Here is a 21,868-nt window from a genome sequence, read left to right on the forward strand (position 1 = left end):
TCCATCAACAGATGAATGGATAAAGAAGATGTGGTACATATATACAATGGAATATTACTCAGCTGTAAAAAGCAATCAAACTGGGACATTTCTAAGAGACATGGATGGACCTAGAGACTGTCATACAGAGTGAAGTGAGTCAGAAAGAGAAAAACAAATACCGTATATTAACACATATATGCGGAGTATAGAAAAATGGTACAAATCAACCGGTTTGCAAGGCGGAAATAGAGACACAGATGTAGAGAACAAACATATGGACACCAAGTGGGGAAAGCATGGAAGGTTGGGGGGGAATGAATTGGGAGACTGAGATACCAAATTGTATGCTCTAAATATATGCAGTTTATTGTATGTTAACTGTATCTCAATAAAAGTTCTAAAATAAATAAATAAATAACAAAAAAGAAAAAAAGAAATTCATGTAATAATGGCAAAAAATTATAATTTTAGTTCATCACTAATGCTGTTTACAGTTTTTCACTCATGTCAACATCAAAATAGGAACACTCCTTATTCAGGAACATTCTCTTTTCTTCACTGTACTGAATTTTTAAATTTCTCTATAATACATAAATAATTAATAGAAATATCACTTACTAATATTTTATTATGTTGTTATTGGTTGGTTATTTTATGATATTAAAATATTAACTTTTGTTCATCAAATATTTGAATATTGTTGATACAAAGGAAACTTTCTGTTTTTAAATTTGGGGTTGGCCACAATTCTGAAATATTTCATTTTTAATATATTTCACGTTATTTTTTTTATTATTTCAGCCATAAGATCATAACCAACTGATACATATAACCTTCTGTACTTTCCACTGTACATAATTTATGTTATTTCTGTCATTTTTTTTCCAAAATAAATAAGATATACAATATGAGCAACTAAAAAAAAAAAAACTAAGCAGTTTTATATACTATAGCATTTTCTAAATGTATTATATTTACAAGTATTAAGTCTACATACAAAAATTTAAGGGAAAAAAATAACCAGTCTTTTAAAAGTGTGCCAGTTTAAAAATAAAAATCCATCTTTTCTTAGTTTTTAAACATTCTTTATATTAGGTGCCTATACTTAGGAATTCTGGGAGAGAATGAATAATTATTTACCCAAGGAAGTTTTGTGGGGTTTTTTTGGTTGTGCCACATGGCTCATGGGATTTTAGTTCCCTGACCAGGTATTGAACCTGGGACCTCAGCAGTGAAAGCATCGATTCCTTACCACTGGACCGTCAGGGAAGTATTTTAAAAATTAACATGGAGTAATTCCCCAAGTTTCACACAGTTGAATGTAATTCTCCATGTTTCACATATTTGAGTCATAACAAAACAATATTAAGTTACAGATATACAGGGGAAATCTCAAAGCACAAATTCAAATGTTTTATTTAAAGGAATAAACTTACCCAACTTAATATCTCCATCTAAGGTAAAAAGAATGTTGCCAGCCTTTAGATCTCTGTGGATGATTTTATTATCATGTAAGTAGTTCAATGCCTCTAAAGTCTGCTTACAAACTACTTGTATTTGGGATTCAGTTAATGGTCTCTCAAGCTCTATAAGGAAAAAGTAAACAAATCTGCGTTTCTGAACAGTGAAAGCATATCAGCAGGCTATATACCTTTATCATCACTGTCAAAGATCATATACAGTAAATTGATTTTTTAAAAACTATATACAAACATTACTTTCTTCACATGTTATACTCAACATTTAACTTTAGAATGTTATTAAATTATCCAAGAATATAAAAATAATTAGGCTGATTTCCTAATTTACTGAATCTCAACAATAAGATAAATATATATGTATAAATGTTTGAACTCCTTTGACTTTTTTAAAGTATAAGTTAAGATATAAACATAAAGAACAAAAAGACATTTACCAAGCATCACAGCATCCACTGCTCCACCTGCACAAAATTCAATGAGGATCTGCAGGCAAATAAAAAAGCACATGTCTAACATGGCACTGAGTTTCAGTATTTTTTCTTCAATTTAGCAAAAAAGATAAAGAAATAGCTATCAAATAACCTAAGTTACAGAAACAATATCATGGTAACAACCACAAAGATTTTCTCCATAAAAAGAGTGACAAGTCTTAATGATATACATCTGAGAAAGCACAAAGAGAACACATTGTAGAAGTATGTGCATTTTTGTTAATCATCATTTGTATTGTCCCTGCTTCTCTAAAGTTAGCAAGTACAGAATTTTTATTCAGGACAGTATGATATATCCATTTCATCACCACTGAAAGATTTTATACTCTCCTTTTTAAGGTAACTATTGTGAATGAAGTGATCAAGTATATTTTTTAACTTTACTAACAGGAATAAACCCTGAAAAGAGAAACTGCTTTTAGTTTTTCTAAAAAATAGGAGAAAAACATATACAAAAAGCTTCAGATCCTAGCTCAATTATCAATTCTGATGGATGCCTTCCCAGACCTCCCTGGTACTTATCACCATGTACCTTTCCTTCTTAACAATTATCGCAGTTTTAATTTTATACTTATGATTCTTTGGTTAATTAATGTCTCCCTCTCCCACTAAACTGTCCCTCACAGTTGTCCAGCTTTTTATTTTGTAGTAGTCTCAGGTAAAGATCTTATCTATATATTAAGTTGTCTAGGAATTCATTTTCATTACAATCTCTGATAACATTCTGCTAGAACTCTGAACAACTATATTAGAAGATGCCACGCTAATAATATAGTTTTTTTTAATTACATATCTTAACAAACTGTGTAGCTCCATACTTTTTTCTCCTCTGTATAACAACACTTTATTTTTTACAGGAGCTTGCCAATAAATTGTTTTCAAATTCATTATATCATATGAAAAATAATTTGGGAGACAGATCATTACTCAACCTATAGATGAGTAAACAGATTAATAAAGGTTAATTGACTTATTCAAGCTTCTGCTTAGCATCAAGAAAATCAAAAAATAAAGGCTTTTTGATTCCCAATCAGTTATAGCTTGTACTATCTACTCTTCTTTCATCACACTTTGCTTCTTCCTTCAAGGAGAAAAATAAAACTCCATTTCAAAAAGTTCACTTGATTAAATTAGTATTGGTACAGAGCAAGTGACTAGTTATTATAATAAACATTAACATTTTGTTTATATATTTATTTATGCCTAATATTTCCTAAAAATGAATAAAATTTTTACATTCAGACTTGGCAACTACATCATGTACTAAAGTTGGGTTTGATAATATATAAGATAAACACTGGGTTGGCCAAAAAGTTCATTTTGGCCAACAAACTTTTTGGCCAACCCAATATTTAACACGTCTAGTAAGCAGTTTATAATTTATTACATGATTTACCAAAAGTTTAGCATAAGAAATTATAAAGAATTTCAAAGAAAACAAAAGAAAGTTTAAAAAATTATAAGTAAATACTTAAATTTAAATCAAGACAAATTTAAACAAGACACTTCAAACTAACACAACACTGTAAATCAACTATGCTTCAGTAAAAAAAATTTTTTAAGTACTAAAAAAAAAAAAGAAGACTTTATAAAGATAGAAGGTCCAACTGGGAAAAAAATTAATTAAAAACAAGAAAGGCACCTAATTTCATTACTTAGGAAATCTAATATTCTTAACCAAGTTTCTACATTTGGGTCCAATATCTAACAATCATGAAATATAGTACAACCTGAAATATACATCTAAACATCTGCTGAAGCTAAGGATAATTATGTTGTTAATGACCCTCTCACCAGCAGGTCAATTCTCATTCAAGTAACATAAGTAACTAAACAGAAGAGGCAGTACATAAAACAGGCCTACACAACTTATAAACCTCTTTAGGACAACTAACTCATTTTGGCTATTCCTAAAGATTAACAGAAAATACTCACCCAAAGATTGTTCTCATAATAGAAGGCATCTAGAAGCTTGACTATATTGGGGTGATCACAAGATGCTAATATATCAATTTCAACCATGTAATCTTCAAGTTCTTCTTCAGATTTGGTGTCAATCACCTTTGCAGCAGCTAAAACATTGGTCTCTTTATTCTGGGCCTAAAAACAAAAGTATCAGAAGTTCACACTTATAATACATACTTACTTTTTAAATATTATTATTTTTTTAATAAACTTTATTTTTTAGAATAGTTTTAGGTTCACAGCAAATCTGAGCAGAAAGTACAGAGAGTTCCCATACACTCCCCTCCCCTACAAGTGCACAGCATCCTCCACTATCAACATTCTACACCAGAGTAGCACATTTGTTAAAACTGATGAACCTATATTGACACAACATTATTACCCAAAGTCCATGTTTACATTAGGATTAACTCCTGGTGTGTGTTCTATGGGTCTGGACAAATGTATGCTATGTAACCACCATTATAATATCATACAGAATAGTTTCACTGCTGTAAAAATCTCTATGCTCTGCCTATTCATCCTGCCCTTCTTCCTAAACCCTCCACTAATCTTTTTACTGTCTCCATAGTTTTGTTTTTCATACAATATGTAGCCTTTTCAGATTGGCTTCTTCCCTCATGCATTTAAGATTCCTCCATGTCTTTTCATGGTTTGATACCTAATTTCTTTTTAGTGCTAAATAATAGTCAATTGTATAGATGTGCCAGTATGTTTACCCATTCCACCTACTGAAGACATCTTCGTTGTTTCCAAGTTTTAGCAATCATGAATAAAGCTGCTATAAACACTTGTGTGCAGCTTTCTGTGTGGATGTGATTTTTCAACTCCTTTGAGCGAGTACGAAGGAGCAGAATTACTAGATCATATGGTAAGAGCACATGTAGTTTTGCATACTGCCAAGCTGTCTTCTAAAGTGGCTACACTATTCTGCATTCCCAATAGCAATGAATGAGAGTTCCTGTTGCTCCACATCCTCGCCAACATTTGGTGTCGTTGGTGTACATTTTTGTCACGCTAATAAGTGTTTAGTGGTATCTCCTTGTTTTAATTTGCAACTCTCTAATGACATATGATATTGAGCATCTTTTCATATGCTTATTGGCCATCTGAATATCTTCTTTACTGAGGTGTCCAAATCTTTGGTTATTTTTAAATCAAATTATAGGTTTTCTAATTGTTGAGTTTTAAGAATTCTTAATATATTTTGAATAACAGTCTTTTATCAGACATATATTTTGCAAACATTTTCTCCAGGTGGCTTGTCTTCTCATTCTCAACATATTTTTTAAAGATAGCGTAAAAAATACTAACTGATGCATGCTATTCACTGTGCTAAGTGCTTTGTATACACATGTGACAGAATTTCAAATTGCAGGCTCCACTGGGTCAGACTGTTGCGGTTCAGATTCTGACTCTGCCACCTATTAACTACGTTGCTTGGGCAATTTACAAAATCCCTATATTGTATGCTAACTCACATATGCGGAATCTAAAAATGGTACTGATGAACTCAGTGACAAGAACAAGGATGCAGATACAGAGAATGGACTGGAGAACTCGAGGTATGGGAGGGGGCAGGGGGAAAAAAAATTTACAAAATCCCTCTCTCAGTTTTAGCTTCCTCATCAGTAAAATTTACTTATATCTCACAAGTTTGTGAGAATTAAGATAATAAATATCTTCCAAGTGAAAAAAATACATACAAACATTTAATATAATGCCTGCCATACATAGTAAAAAGGATTCAAAAATGTTATCTGGAATTATTACTATTATTATTTAATCCTCAAAACAACCCCATTATATATTAGCATCCCTACTTTAAAGTAGGATAAATAAAATTAGAGAGATTAAAAGGCTTCCCCAAGGTCATGCAGAGGTAGTAAGAGGCAGAATCGGGATTCAAATGCAGGTTGTTTCAAAAGCCCTTTCTTTATCTTAATCATTACCCTCTCCAACTTCCCTATATTTCCATCAGTTTAATTATTTTTCATTTTTTTAGTACTTTAACTTTTCTACTTTCTTTCTTTAATTGAATAACTTCTCACCTCCATTTATGACAAATGAAGATTTCCAAATATGTAGTAGAAGCCAAATCCATTTTTTTTTTTAAAGTTAGGAGTCAAATCTTAAAATACTAATTAGGTTTTTAAAAGACATTTCAATATTATATATATCATCATCACTTCAGCAAATCTATTACCTTAAAAGAAAAAATAGCAAACCTTCAAAAGCTAGGAATAAGTATCTTAATAAACAAATAAATGTCCAAATCCCATTTTTAATAATTTATAAGGAGATAATTTTATCCAAAAATTGCATGCACAAAAAAAATTCATCAAAGTACTGTTTACAATAAAGAAAACTTAATCAGCCTAAATGTCTATTAACAGGAGCCTATTTAAATCGTTCAATACACTTCTACAATGGAAAACTATGCAACCATTAAAATTAATTGACTAATCAATGACTATTTCTTAAGATAGGAGAAAAGCCACAACACAGCACTGAATGGAAAAAAAAGCAACTTACTAAACATGAAAGCTATGCAATCTTACAAAAACTACACATCCATTTTCACATAGGGATGGTTACATAAGAAATATCTGGAAAGACATCATCAGTGAGGATGGCAGAGTTTCAGGTGCTTTTGCCTTTTTCTATATTTTTCATACTGTTTACATTTTTTAAAATGGACATATATTATTTTACAAAGGCAATAAGGTACTAAAAAAGTCAGTTTATCAGGTATTTCTTAGAGATCTATTATCTAACCTTTGAGATGATGATGAAAGAATAAACAAATCAGGTATCAACCTATATATGGGAATTCTCCTAAGTAGATTTTGGTAAAAATAGAGGTAAAAATTAATACGAATTACTAACAAAGTAACCTTAATGTTTAGGGTTCAGAGAATTGTATGGATAAAAAAAAATTTTATATAGTCATCACTAGCACTCTAGAATAATATGCTCGTCTAACGTATTTTATCAAATCTAGGAAGACTTTTAAGATGTGCCATTATCTTATGTTCCACTAAGGAAGAAAAACTGCCAATAAACTATGACGGCCCTTTATCATTTAGAATTTTCACACTATTCCTTTCTAAGAGCTCTTCTGGATAGATCTAGACAAAAATTGTTAATGTATATTATCCTTGTGCATATGTGAAAAATTAAGCACTTCTTCACATTTAACTCCTGAGTCACTTTTTCACTCAGAATTATCTGATGTCTGTGTTTTTCCACACAATATCATTCTCTGGCCATGAAAAGCTTGGGTGATGCAGCATTTCTTTAAAAAGCGCTCCAATACTACTGTCTCCAAAATTTTCTTTGAAGCCACTGTCTCCCATTTTGCAATTATAATGCTGATACTTTCTTGATCTTACCACAGGTGCTAAAAGAAGCTTTTAGATGACAACCAGGACTCACATTCTTTCTTCAAAACATTCTTAAATGGTTTACTGATTGAACCATCAAGGGGCTGCAACTGTATGACACCAGAGATACAACTACATTCACAATGCACAGGAAACGACAGATGTATCACAACCGCCACCTGGCGAACAACACCAGGGCATCAATCAATAAATTGGGACATATCCCAATTTCAGAGATGTTTAAAAGTTAAAAATCTGTCATAACTAGCATTAAGTTTATCCCTCGAAGAAAGACACTATAGTTGAAAAAATAATAAATAGAACTCACCCTCCCCCAAGTCAGGCAATAAGCCACTGAGAGATAAGCCCTTCTCTCACCATTTTGATGTAATACTTTGGGAGGAAAAAAGCGCAGAGGAACTGTCCTTGAAGGGGAACACTATAAAATACGAGCCCTGGTAAGAGACCAAGGATATTGTGAATAGAGTTAAAAGTCATTCTGCTTCTGCATCCCTCTACCTATGTCCTGGGAGATTTTAAAGATGTGTCTTTTACTTGTGAATAGAATGGCATGAAGAGGGGGAAATAATCAGTACTAGATAATCTCTAAAGTTCTTTGTAGTAACAAATTCATTATTCCATTGCCCTGGATATACTGATAAACCAACAATAGTATCATTTGGTTTAATATAAATAATAAATAAAATTTACATTAGAAAATATAGTGCTTCTTACATTATTGCCTGAAAATAACTTGATTACTTATCAGGATCTGGTTCTAGAGAATTCTAAAAATCAAAACTGAAATAAACATTGATAAGTGTGTAAAACTATTAAACACTGTTAAACAAAAATGCAAATAAAGTGTTAAAAAGAAACAGTTATCTACTACCTAAAAGCATGAAAATCTTCACATGACGACATAATTATAGGGTTTCCCTGGTGGCGCAGTGGTTAAGAATTCGCCTGCCAATGCAGGGGACACAGACTTGAGCCCTGGTTCAGGAAGATCCCACATGCCATGGAGCAACTAAGCCCGTGTGCCACAACTACTGGGCCTACGCTCTAGAGCTCGTAAACCACAACTATTCAGCCCATGTGCCACAACTACTGAGCCCCATGAGCCTAGAGACTGTGCTCCACAACAAGAGAAGCCACCACACTGAGAAGCCTGCACACCGCAAGGAAGAGCAGCCCTCGATATCTGCAACTAGAGAAAGCCCGCACGCAGCAACAAAGACCCAACACAGCCAATAAATAAATAAATTTATTTTTAAAAAAGACATAATTATAACTAAGCAAATGTTAATAAAGACAAGAATGAAATAACAAATACTCAGATATTAATTTAAAGGAGATATAACTTCAATTGATACAACGTTTTCAGAGATCAGTCATGATCACTTAAAAATCACTCTGTTTTTATCTTCATGAATCACTGGAGGAAAGATTCTGCAGAGCTGAAACTCAGCTCCCTGAGGAGAGAATGCCGCTCAGCTGCTGCTAACGGCTCTGAACTTGGAAGAGGGTACCTTTTGAGGAAGTGAGGACTAGTCAACTGGAGCTGGGGTTAGTAGGGGTTATGATGAGGCTAGCTCTGTGAGTGTTAGAGAAACTACAAACTGAATTCGGGACTGCTGTTCTTGGGTATTCGAAGAATCTCCACTAGGATGATGGTCAAAGTAACAGGAAAGCAGACCAGGAGCCCACAGGAAATAAAGAGAAAGGTGTAGGTTGTTTCTTCCTCCTTCTCCTTGCAGCCTCCCTCTAGTGTTCCATTCTCCTGAATCCCAAAAGTGAGCAGCTGGCAAGTCAGAAATGTGATTTGCAAAACCTTAGAACAGCATCACAAAGTAAAGCCATAGAAGGGAGTGTCTGGAGCTGAAAGACACTAATTTGATAAGTGGCATAATCCTTCTAAAATGGATGAGGATTAGACAGGAGAACAAAGACACAGAATAGTGTTAAATATTTGGTTAATAAACACTCAAAGTTCCAAAGAGCAGTTAAGTGAGGGAAAAGAAAAGAACAGCACTAGAGAAGGCAGATAGTTTTAGATCGTTTAGATATTGTTGTTAACTGTTTTACATTATATGCTAATTCTGGTGATCTCAGAGCCCTCCTAAGATTTTGGTAGGAATGAGTGTGAATATCAAATAAGAATAAAATTACTCAACATCACTTAGCAAAGATAGTCAGTTGACTTCCATTATTTGTGCTAGTTATGTTCTGTAAAGTCACTATAAACCCTGAATTAGTGAATACTGAACCACTGCTCCTAGAAAAACTACACACACACACACACACACACACAGTCTTAAGTCTCAAAAACTCATCCTTTATAAGAAGGAAAAAAGAAAAGCCAGCACATTAAAATTATTTTTGTGGGACTTCCCTGGTGGTGCAGTGGTTAAGAATTCACATGCCAATGCAGGGAACACGGGTTTGATCCTTGGTCCAAGAAGATCCCCATGCGCCACAACTACTGAGCCTGCACTCTACAGCCCAGGAGCCACAAATACTGTGCCCATGTGCTGCAACTACTGAAGCCCACATGCCTAGAGCATGTGCTCCGCAGCAAGAGAAGCAACCGCACTGAGAAGCCTGAGCACCACGACAAACAGCAGCCCTCGCTCTCCGCCATTAGAGCAGCAAAGAAGACCCAACGCAACCAAAAAACAAAAATTAATTTTTCTAAAAAGATAACCAATTTAAAATAAATAAATAAATCCCTCATCTTCTTAAAAAAATTATTTTTGCAATCCAAAGTTTCAGTTACCTCTTTTTTATTTAGCTCTTTATTGGAATCAGTTACCTCTTTTAAAACATACATGTATATATGCTAGGAATTTGGACTTCATGTGGTATTGAGAACAAAACATAATGCATTATTTAATAAATGCCAAATAACTTTAGTAGCATAGTATAGAAGTAGCTGCCAACTCTGAAAGGAGACTTTCTTTCTCCTTTCACAGAAAAAGAGAAAGAGAAAAATGATGAACATATAGAGGGAGAAAAAAATGTGAAAATATAACTGTTAAGTGAAATAAAGCAATGTGCAGAAGAGTATTTAAAAGTATGGCCCCTCGCTTTTTTATTCTGAAAAATTCAAAGCTACAGAGAAGTTGAGTGAGCAGACAGTAAACACCCATACACCCATCACCCACAGTCACCAACTGTTAACACTGTCATATTTGCTTTTCTCTTTCTCTCTCACACACACACAAGATCCACACACATATATTTTACATATATATGTAAAAGATACATATTTTTGTGTACAAATATGTATATACAAACACACACACTTATGCATTTCTTTTTTACTATGCCACTTCCAAGTTAGCTGCACTTCACACATAACCACAACATAATTAACACATCCAAAGAATTTAACATTGATACAATATCTAATATATATTCCATATTCAAATTTCCTCAAATACCTTTAAAAAAACCCTTTTTATTGTTTACTTTTTAAAATTTCAAGCCATTGATTTGTAGACTGTCCCACTATCTGGATTTGTCTAATTGTTTCCCCATTATTAGATTCAGGTTAAATATCTTTGACAAAAGTACTACATTAGGTGATTATATAGTTCCCACTGAATTACATCAGAAAAGTTTATCCTATTACTGCTGATTAACCCTAGGTTTAATCACTGGTTTAGAATGGTATCCATCAGCTCTCTCTACGGTAAAGGTACATTTATGGGGTGACACTTATGATACTTATGGGGTGAAACCATGTTCCTCCACAACCTTTCACACAATTATTTTTAGCATCCATCAATAATTTTTGCCTGAATTATTATAGTGTGCTTGCAAAATAGTGGTTTTTTGAATTTTATCAACCTTTACATATTAACTAACTAGCATTCCTCTATTAGGTTACTATTTTGTTGTTGATATTTCTGTTGCTCAAACCAACCTGTATTCTTTGGCATCCCCCCATCAATTTTCTTGTACCAGAAAGCATAGCCCTGCTTTCTGGTACAAGACAGTAAAGGCTCCTTTGGGAAAAAACGAGTAGTGAGGAGGCTTTTACTTTTCAATTTTATCACTTTTGTACTTCTCTAGCCCAGACCTAGCTCAGACATCTCAATGAGTCCTGGTTGCTTTTAGTGGGGAATGGTATTTAGAAACCAAGAGCTAAGAGTACTAGTTATCATTATTTCTTGGCCTTTTCAGTGGAAAACAGGAAGATGTATATACATATTATGTGTGTGTGTACATTCACACAAATGCATGTATTATCATGAGTTCAAACTAAAATTCCCAGTTCAAAAGTCAACATCACAGGGCACATCACAGGGTTCTTCCTTACATTTCAAGCTTATAACCGCTTTCTCCCAGTTACAACCCTAGTCCCTAAAAAACACTATATTAACTAATTTGCTGTATCCTATAGTACATATAAAGTATTTTCAGAATTAAAACATTAATATCACTACTATTAACAAACTAGTCAATAAAATTCAAGCATTTTTTGCTATTCTTTCTATCCTTTAAATATATCCCACTAGTCAGAGCACTCTATTCAAAAATCATCTGAAGCACTTTTCCAGTATGATCATGTTATCAATTTGATATGCGCTTAAGTTCACCTGTATATACACGTGTGTGTCAATATATTTTCAGTTTCACAAACAAGCATTCATATATGTGTTCACACAGGCATAAAATTTTACTTGAAAAGATACACAGATATTATTATGGTTAAATTCAGGAAAAAGGACTGGTGGGGAAGGCTTTCCTTTTGTACTGTTCAAGTTTCTAACCACATTAGTATCCCCTTGAGTTTCTTTTTTAATTATTGAAAAAACTAAAAGGTTATCTAAAAGGTAGAAATATTTTTATATATTCTTCTTTATATTTTGCTATATTTTCAAAATAACAGTATTTAAATTTCTAGAAATAGATAAAATATATATTTGGGGTTTTTAGAATGGAATAGAGCTTCATGTCAATCCATAGAAAAAAATTAAATTCCAGAAGAATTAAAATTAAAATTATTTACAACTCTACTATTAAAAAGTCTAGAAGAAAATATAGATAAATATTTATCTAATTTCTGGGTTGGGAAGGCTTTTTCTAAGCATGAAAACAAAGGGAAAAAAAAGCAAAGTAACACATTGACAGATTTTGTAGAATAAACAACATTGCATGTCTTTATATCAAAAAAGCAGCATAAACTAAAGTAACTAAAATAACTGCACCGTTATGATACAGTGCTCATTTTCATAGTAATAAAAAGTACTTTCAAATCAACAAGAAAGCAAACAACTCTATTAGAATATGGATAATGCAATTATTTTTAAAACGGCAATCTCTTTAGAAATCAAAGAAATGGAAGATGAAATAAACAGATACTTTTTGTCTATCGAAAAAGCAAATACTTTTTTCAAAGTATAAAAACTAACAGTGAAAAACACCAAGGAACAAAGGCACAGAAATAGACCATTGTTGGGTTGTTTAGGTATAACCCATGTACATATATGTAAGTACACAGAAAAACAGCTAGAAACATACACAAGAAACTGATGATGGAGAGTTCCCTAGTGGTCCAGAGGTTAGGATTCAGCGCTTTCACTGCCGTGGCCTGGGTTCAATCCCTTGTCAAGGAACTGAGATCCCACAAGCCCCACAGGGCAGCCAAAAAAACCAAAAAAGAAAACAAAGAAAGAAAGAAACCAATGATAATAGTTATATTTATGGAGAGAAGAGAAGGAACAACAATTAGAGTAACGGTCAAAGAAACATTTTATTTCTAATAAGTTAACTTTCCCAATAAATAGAAATTCTTTAATTATTTGTATTGGGTTGGCCAAAAAGCTCATTCAGGTTTTTCCGCAACATCTTACAATATAATTTAAAATTAATTTAAAAATAAACGTATACAACTTTTCTAGAGTAATTTCACAGTAAACATTAATAAATGATCATGTATTCTGCCCTAACAATTCTACTTCTAGGAATTTATCCTAAAGAAATAAGAAATGTCACAGAAATATACCATGTGTATATGGACATTTGACATATGATGGAGGCATTGCAAAGCAATACGTAAAGGGTGGTTTTTGCAGTAAATGGTGTTGAGACAACTGGGTATCTACATAGAAAAAATAAAATTGGACCCCTATTTCACACTATAGACAAAAACCAACATCGGTTTAATTATAGACCTAATGTATAGACAGAAGGCAACACCATAAAACTTTAAGAACATAACGTAGGAGGACATCTTCATTACCTATCTTCGGTAAGGAAGTTTTCTTAAAACAAAAAGCACTATGTATAAAAAGTTAATAAACTGAACTACATTAAAATTTGAAATGTCTATACAAAAGAAGGGTATCATAAAGAGAAAGAAAAGACAAACTACAAAGCAAAAGAAAATAATGTTCATCATATATAACTTGAGAGGATTAGTATCCAGAATATACAGACTCCCATAAATCAATGAGAAAAAGAATTCAAAAGACTTTAACAAGCACTTCAGAGAAGAAGAAATCCAAATGGCCAATAAGAACATAAAAAGGAACTCAACCTCATTAGTAAGCAGAGAAAGAGAACCCCGGCGCAACAGGAATTGACTGTAAATGGGCACAAGGGAACTTCAGGTGGTCATAAGAGGATTCTAAAGCTGGACTGTAGTGATGGTTGCACAACTGTACAAATTTATTAGAACTCATCAAATTATATACATAAAATGGGTGAGTTCTGAGTTATAGAAATTATATTGCAATAAAGCTATTGTTTTTTAATGGGCAAAGAAACAGGAAATTTCACAAAAAAACAATACCCAAATATTCGATAGGCTCAAATGAAAAGGTACTCAATATTTTTAGTCATCAGGAAAATGCAAATAAAACCACTTCACACTCACCAGAATGGGAAAAAAACAGGAAATTTCACACAAAAAAATACCCAAATATTTGATAGGCTCAAATGAAAAGGTACTCAATATTTTTAGTCATCAGGAAAATGCAAATAAAACCACTTCACACTCACCAGAATGGCTAACATAAAATATTAATAACAGTATTAATAACAATAGCATGTGTTGCCGAGGATACAGAGCAATTGAGAAAATCCCCACCCCCTACTAATGGGGGTATAAATTGGTACAACCACTTTGGAAGACTGGAAATATCTTCTGAACCTTAAAATGCATATACCAAATGACCTAGGAAATCCATTCCCAGGTACATGTACAACAGAAAGGAATGTAAATGTACACCAAAAAGTATAAAAATATTCACAAGTCTTATTCTTTTTTTTTTTTTGGCACACGGGCTTAGTTGCTCTGCCGCATGTGGGATCTTCCTGGAGCTGGGATCGAACCCGTGACCTCTGCATTGGCAGGCGGACTCTCAACCACTGCACCACCTAGGAAGCCCCGTAGTCTTATTCTTAATATACAAAAAGTAGAGACAATCCAAATGTCCACCAAGAGTAGAATGGATAAATTTTAGTATTTCATATATTGCAATACTATAGAACAAACAAAAAAGATCAAATGACTACTCCATACAACCAAAAGGATGCATTCTTACTCATATAATGTTGAGTAAAAGATGACAGACACAACACAACACACGTATGATTACATTTATATGAAGCCCAAAAACACACCACCAGGTTGCAGTAGTCTAGGTAAGAGATAATGGCAGTTATGACTAGTATTATGACGGTGAAGAAAGAAAGAAGGAGACAGATTCAAGACATATTTATAGATAGAATTAACAGGCCTTGGGGATTGACTGGGTTTGGTGGGTAAGGAAGTAGATGTTAAGAATAACCTACAGGTCCCTGGTCTATGCAACTGGTAGGTGGAGATGTCAATTATTGAATGAAGAACACAAAAGAAGCAAATTTGGGGCTGACATCATGAGTTCACTTAATTCACATTTTGCACTTGTTGTTTAAGGAATCTGTGAAATGTTCAAGTGGAAAGCGCTAATAGATAGTTAGATGTGTAGATCCAGAGTTCAAAAGGGAGATCTTGGGATAGAGAAGAAACCATGGGAGAAGATGGCCTCTCAAAAGAAAAATAGAAGGCCTATACCGAAGCCCAGTGGAATCCCAACACTGAAAGTCAGAAAGAGGGAGAAAAGCCAGCAAAGAAGTCTGAGGAGTGGACACAGAAGTAAGAGAAAAATCAACAGTGTGGTGACCTAAAAGCCACAAGATTAGTTTTTTAAAGGAAAGTCTGGTCAAGGGTCTCAAATGTTCCTGAGAAGTCAAGTAGAATAGTTAAGTATCTACTGAATTTAGAGACATGAAGAATCCTTAGACCATAACAAGAGCCATTTAATTAGGAAGGTAGAGAGATGTCAAATAAATACTACCAAAAAAAGTCACAGAATTCAAGGACATTAGTCTTTGAATTGAAAGGACTAACCAAGAGCCCGGCAAAATTAAAGGAAGGGAAAAAAAAAAAAAACCTGTATCAAAGTACATCACCATGAACAGATGATAAAAAGAAGATTCTAAAAGCTATCACGGGAAAAAGATCACAAAGGACCAGAAAACAAAATGGCATCAGGCTTTCAACAGCAACACTTGAAGCTAAAAGGCAATGAATGAAAAAAAGTCTTTAAAATTCTGAGAAAAACGTATTTTTGAACTAGAATTCTACAACCAAACTATTCGTCAAGTATGCCATTATAATAAAGACATATTCGGACAGGAGGCCTGGTCTTAAAAAAACAAACCTTCCATTGATTCTTTCTCAGAAGACTACTGAAGGTTGTTCATAGCCAAAACAAGGAGGAAATTCCAATAGGAAAAACAAAGCATTTAAGACACTCTTGAAGTAGTTTGAGCTCCTAAGACTTCTAGGGAGGAAAATTATAACCCATTATTGAGAGATATTAAAAAAAAAAAAAAACCTAGAGATAAAACATATGCATAGATAGAAAGACTCAGTATCATCAAGCTGTTAATTTTTCCAAAGTTGATATAAATATAAATTCAACAAAACCCCTTCAAAAAGGCACAAGAGGATCAGAAAATCTACAAACAATATAAACGCTGGAGAGGGTGTGGAGATAGGAAACCCTCCGGCACTGTTGGTGGGAATGTAAATTGATACAGCCACTATGAAGAACAGTATGGAGGTTCCTTAAAAAACTAAAAACAGAAGTACCATATGACCCAGCAATCCCACTACTGGGCATATACCCAGAGAAAACCATAATTCAAAAAGACACATGCACCCCAATGTTCACTGCAGCACTATTTACAACAGCCAGGTCATGGAGGCAACCTAAATGTCCTTCAACAGATGAATGGATAAAGAAGATGTGGTACATATATACAATGGAATATTAGCTGTAAAAAGGAACAAAACTGGGACATTTGTAGAGACATGGATGGACCTAGAGACTGTCATACAGAGTGAAGTAAGTTAGAAAGAGAAGAACAAATATTGTATATTAATGCATATATGCGGAATCTAGAAAAATGGTACAGATAACCGGTCTGCAAGGTAGAAACAGAGACACAGATGTAGAGAACAAACATATGGACACCAAGGCGGGAAAGCTGGGAGGGGATGGGGGGGATGGGGGGAGATGAATTGGGAGACTGCGATTGCCATATATACATTACTAATAAGAAAAAAAATCAAATTGTACACTTTAAATACATGCAGTTTATTTTACGTCAATTATATCTCAATAAAAGTTCTTTAAAAAAAGGCACAATAGGTTTTTTGTGGAACTCAATTAAGCTAATTCTAAAATGTACATAAAAGCACAAAGGGCCAAGAATATACTAGACTGTGCTGAAGAAGAACAAGGGGAAGTCTTTCTCTAGCAGAGATTTGCTTTATTGCTTTCCTAATGAAGACAGTCAGATACTGATAAAAGAATAGACTAATAAGTCAATAAAGAGACTAGAGATTGCAGAAAAATACACATGCTGCAGACAGCACTGCAGAGCAGTGGAAGAACAGTTTCCCCCAATGATGAGTCTTGGGACAATTGTGTATTCATTGCAGAAAAAAATTAAATTGGACCCCTACTTCATATCACTTGTAAAAATCTATTCTAAGTGGGTTGTAGCCCTAAATGTTAAAGGCAAAATCATAAAGCTCTTAGGTGATAAAACAGGGAATTATCTCCATGATCTCAAGTTAGGAAAGCTTTTTCTTTTTTTTTAATTCAAAGATCTAATTGGCTTTATTAGGTGATTCATCAATTGGGCAGCATCCCATCCAACAACTGGAAGGGCACTCCAGGAAAGAATTTCTCAATACAATACAGAAAGCATTAACTGAAAAGGAAAAAATAGACAAAATTGGAATATATTAAAGTTAAGAACTTCCTGTTCATAAAAAGATACCATAAAGAAAATGAAAAGACAGCCACAGAATGAGAATGTATTTGCAGTAACCATAACCAGCAAATGGTTAAAATCCAGAATACACTACAAATAAACAAGAAAAAGACACCCAAGAGGAACATGAACAAGAGATTTGAACACAAAAGAAGAAATCCAAATCACTAATAAACCTATGAAAAGAATCACTTATTAGTAGTCAGAGAAAGGAATTAAAACCACAAGGAAAAATATAACATCCTATTGTCAAAGCTTAAAAATTCTGACAATATCAAAGGTTGGAGAGAATGCAGAGCAAGGAAATTCTCATACGGTGCTGGTGGGAGTGTAAACTGGTATAGTCTGGCATCATCTAGTAAAATTAAACATACACTACCTTATAACCCAGCAATTCTACTCCTGAGTTGAGTCTTAGTGAAACTCATGCATGTATGCACCAGCACTGTGTATAAAAGCCAAAAACTGGAAACAACTGATATATCCATTGACAGTACAATGGTAAATAAGTGGTGATATAATCACATATTGGAATTCTATGCAACAATTAAAATTAACTAACTACAGCTCTAGTGATAACAAAGACACACCAATGCTGATTTTGAAAGCGACAAGACACAAAATACATTCAATAGATACAAAACTAAAGTTACTATGTTTAGCTATACACTCCTAGACAGTAAACTATAAAGAAAGCAAAGAAATGAATAACTTACAGATAGGATAGTGGTTTCCTTTAGGGGGAGAAAGGAATCAACTAAGAAAGGAGGGGTAGGATTCCGGGGTCCTGGCAGAATTCCTTTATGCTGGTGATATGAGTTCACTTTATTACTGTTTGCTAAATGTACATATATGTTTTGTACTTTTCAATACAAAGGTTATATATTTCACTATTTTTTTAAACAAGGTGCATGCCCATCAGGGACATAGAATCACTTTCATCCAGCACACAGTCAGTAGTTGAGCTTCAATTCAATAGATCATTTTATGTCATTCCTTTTTTTTTTTCTGTTAAAAGCAACAGAAATCCAAACATAAAAAATTGTGAGGGACATTACATATATTCATTTATATGTCAAATAATACTATCAAAAGGGAAAATAAATTTAAAATTGGGAAGATCTTTCAGGCAAGAAAGTAACTGTTACAGAGTTGTGTACTGCAGGACTGAGTGGAAAGAATACAACTTATGATGGAAAAATGTTTCAAACAAAAGATGATCACCTATTTAGAATTTAATCTTTGTAACAGTTACTAATTTCCATAAGCAAACGATAGTTGAAATCAACTTTGGAAATAGTTTTCTATTGCATACTAATACATACAATTATAACGTTTGATAGTTTTTTCTCCTACACAGAAGGAAGTTTATAAACATAAAATTTCTAGAAAACTCTGGACAATAAAAAAAAGGTTACGAAAAATAAGTCAGATATGTTTAAATTTTCTTTTAAAAAAATCTCAGAGCTTACTCCTTAGAAGCATAAAATAGTGAGATGAAAAGACGCAAAGAACTCACACTCTTCAAATATCACACTAAAATAGATATCAAGCCCACAAAAATTATCCTTGACACAATCTTACAGTGTTCAACTACATGAAGTTAAGTCTCTTATTTTTCAGAAAATTTTCAATTGGTGTCTCAATATAGGAAGATACATTCACTTTGCAGAGTCATTAAAGAATTAAATCACAGAGCATTAGCATGTCCACACAATCTGCCTGTGCCAGAAAATGGTTTACTGTCTTCGCAGGTCCCTTTTCCTGTCTCATCCCACATTTTGTTTCCAAGCTCTAAATGTAACAACAGTAATTTTCTGCTATTTTCTGAGCCCTTTTTTGTGTCTTATATTTATTATCCCTTTAATTCTCACACACTGAGGAGTAGGTCTTACTGATGAGAAAAATGTGACTCCGAACGATTAAGTAACTTGTCCAAGGTCACAGGCTGCTATTGAGGGAGCCAAGATATAGTCCAACTCCGGAGCCGGTGTCTTAAAATTACACTGTTTCTGTTCGATAAAACATTTATACCATGAAAACTGCCCATAATCACCTACTGCCTTCTAACTACCCGATCCCAGACGCCTTAAGGATTTATTTTTGCCTTTCCTAGATAACTGCATATTCACAGAACACTAATGGGTAAAAGAATCTAAACATTTAAGGAAATCTATGACTTTCCACCTAAGAAAAAGGAGGTCCAGAGACTTTAAGTGTTCTGTCCAAGACCTCGAAGCTGGTTTGTGACAACCAGCAAAGAAACACAACTGTTAACTCCCACTGCACTAAAAGGCTGTCTACACCTGCACTGTAAGCTTTTGTTGAAATCCATATTCCACCCTTCACATTAGGCACTAAAGTTTACTTTGTCAACTTTCACAGCACACAATAGCTTCAACAGCACTCACAAGCAGGTAACACATATTCTTTCAACAAATATAAAGAGAAATGCACTACGTGCTACGGCAACAGAATTAACTCAAATGTATATCATAATTTTGGCCCCTAGTCTTATCATAAAAACATAAACACATTAACATGTGACAAGTGCCATAACAGCAATGTGAACAATGTGTTTTGAAAGCACACAGAAAAGAGTAGATATTTCAGACTCACAATGAGGGGCTTTGAGATGCATTAGAAGCAGGGCAACGGCAGTGTGTGATGGTGCTCAGGAAGAAGGAAAAATGCTATCAATTCTAACAATAGACGCTAAAGTAAAAAAAAAAAAAAATAGTAATCGTAAATATGGGGTCAGAAGACTTGAGTTCAAGTCTAGGCTGTGACTAGCGTGCCTGTGAACAATTTCTGAGTCTCAGTGTCCTCATCTACGAAACACAGATACTACTGACCTGCATATATCGCGGGAGTTTCGTGGGAGCCAAAGTATGTGAAAGTACTTTAAAAACTGCAGACTCCTGTATAAACTTAAGTTACTTATATTTTCACTTCAGGCAACCCTGTGGGTTCTTCCCCTTAAACTGCCTCACAAAAACCTCACCCTTCAGGATGAAAATACTCCAATGACATCATTCATATACTCCTTAAGATAGTAAACAGTTAACACAAATGCCTTCAGATTGAAACAGCAAATCTCATTCTACTGAAATGAATATCTGTATCTAAAAATACCTGTGTATATATGTGGGGGCATGTTTTTTTAATTTCTTAAGCCCTGGAATAGACTTCCAGTCAACGATTATTATAATTATATTTAGAAACTAGTACCAGATGCAGGTTTTCCTCTGGAAATTTTCTATCAGAAATTACATTCCATTTTACAGTATGTTGTCAAGCAACCAACTCAGGAACAGTCTGCAAGTAGCAATCACTTTGCTCTCATCCCAAGAGACTGGTTGCGTATTAGCAATAGATACAACCAAATACAAACCCTGGACCCAAAAAGGGAACTGCTTTAGTATAAGTATACATAAAAATGCAAACAGCTAGTAGACAAATAGAAATCCACTGAAAAGTATAATTTATGAGTTTCTGATCTGAAAATACTTGAGAGCCACAACCAGAGCCCTCCTTTAAAGAACACCCTCATTTCCTTTAACGTTGAACAGAGTAGACGGTATGCCTTGCCTCCCCCTTGGCAACCACTCTTCATACTACATTCAGGCCCCATTTTGATCAACCTTAAACCCTACGTCTTACCTAATCCTTGGATGGGAACCTAAACAAAGTTCCACTGTAGGTTTATCAAGTCAAAAGAAGGTCCAAGAGACAGGACGCGGGAGCGAGAAATCCTCATGTCACTCCGGGCCCCTGGCCGTTTGATCTCACAAGTGCAACTTCCCGTTTCTCCCCCTTACCTTGTACACTTTCCCAAAGGCTCCGTCGCCCAATTCTCCTATAATTTCCCAAAACTCCTCGGGGTTTAGGTCCCTCTTCACATGTTCGTACTGCTTCTTCTTCTTCTCGCTCCCCAACTTGAAGATCTTACGGAAATTGAAGAAGGACATTTTTTTCCTCCCAAGAGTTCCTTCCACTTAAGGACTAAAAACAACAACGGGAGGCAAAGTTTCTCCCTCCTCTCCCGCGCGAGCCCGGTGGGCGGCGGCGGCGGCGGCGGCGGGCGCGGGCTGGCCGGGCTCCCGCCGCTGCGGCCCGGCGGCCCCCGGGAAGGCGGGGCGCGACTCCCGCTCCGGCCCGCGGGATGGGGGCGCTGCGCCGGCGGCCCCTCCGCCGAGTCCGGCCCGCCGGCCGC

The 21,868-nt window shown here is 34.5% G+C and overlaps 1 protein-coding gene across 2 annotated transcripts in view; it reads right to left on the reverse strand.

The window, feature by feature from the left end:
- The window catches only part of SLK (STE20 like kinase), a 63,499-nt gene extending 41,876 nt beyond the window's left edge, over positions 1-21,623 (reverse strand). For both annotated transcript variants that reach the window (XM_057734472.1, XM_057734471.1), the window contains exons 1-4: positions 21,474-21,623; positions 3,890-4,054; positions 1,898-1,946; positions 1,419-1,568 (exon numbers count right to left, since the gene is read on the reverse strand). In XM_057734472.1, coding sequence (XP_057590455.1) covers positions 1,419-1,568; positions 1,898-1,946; positions 3,890-4,054; positions 21,474-21,623 — 514 coding nt within the window. The remainder of the gene's footprint in view (positions 1-1,418; positions 1,569-1,897; positions 1,947-3,889; positions 4,055-21,473) is intronic.
- Between the last annotated feature and the right edge of the window lie 245 nt (positions 21,624-21,868).

The sequence above is a fragment of the Hippopotamus amphibius genome, chromosome 5 (genome assembly GCF_030028045.1).
Source record: "Hippopotamus amphibius kiboko isolate mHipAmp2 chromosome 5, mHipAmp2.hap2, whole genome shotgun sequence".
Lineage (NCBI taxonomy): Eukaryota > Metazoa > Chordata > Mammalia > Artiodactyla > Hippopotamidae > Hippopotamus > Hippopotamus amphibius.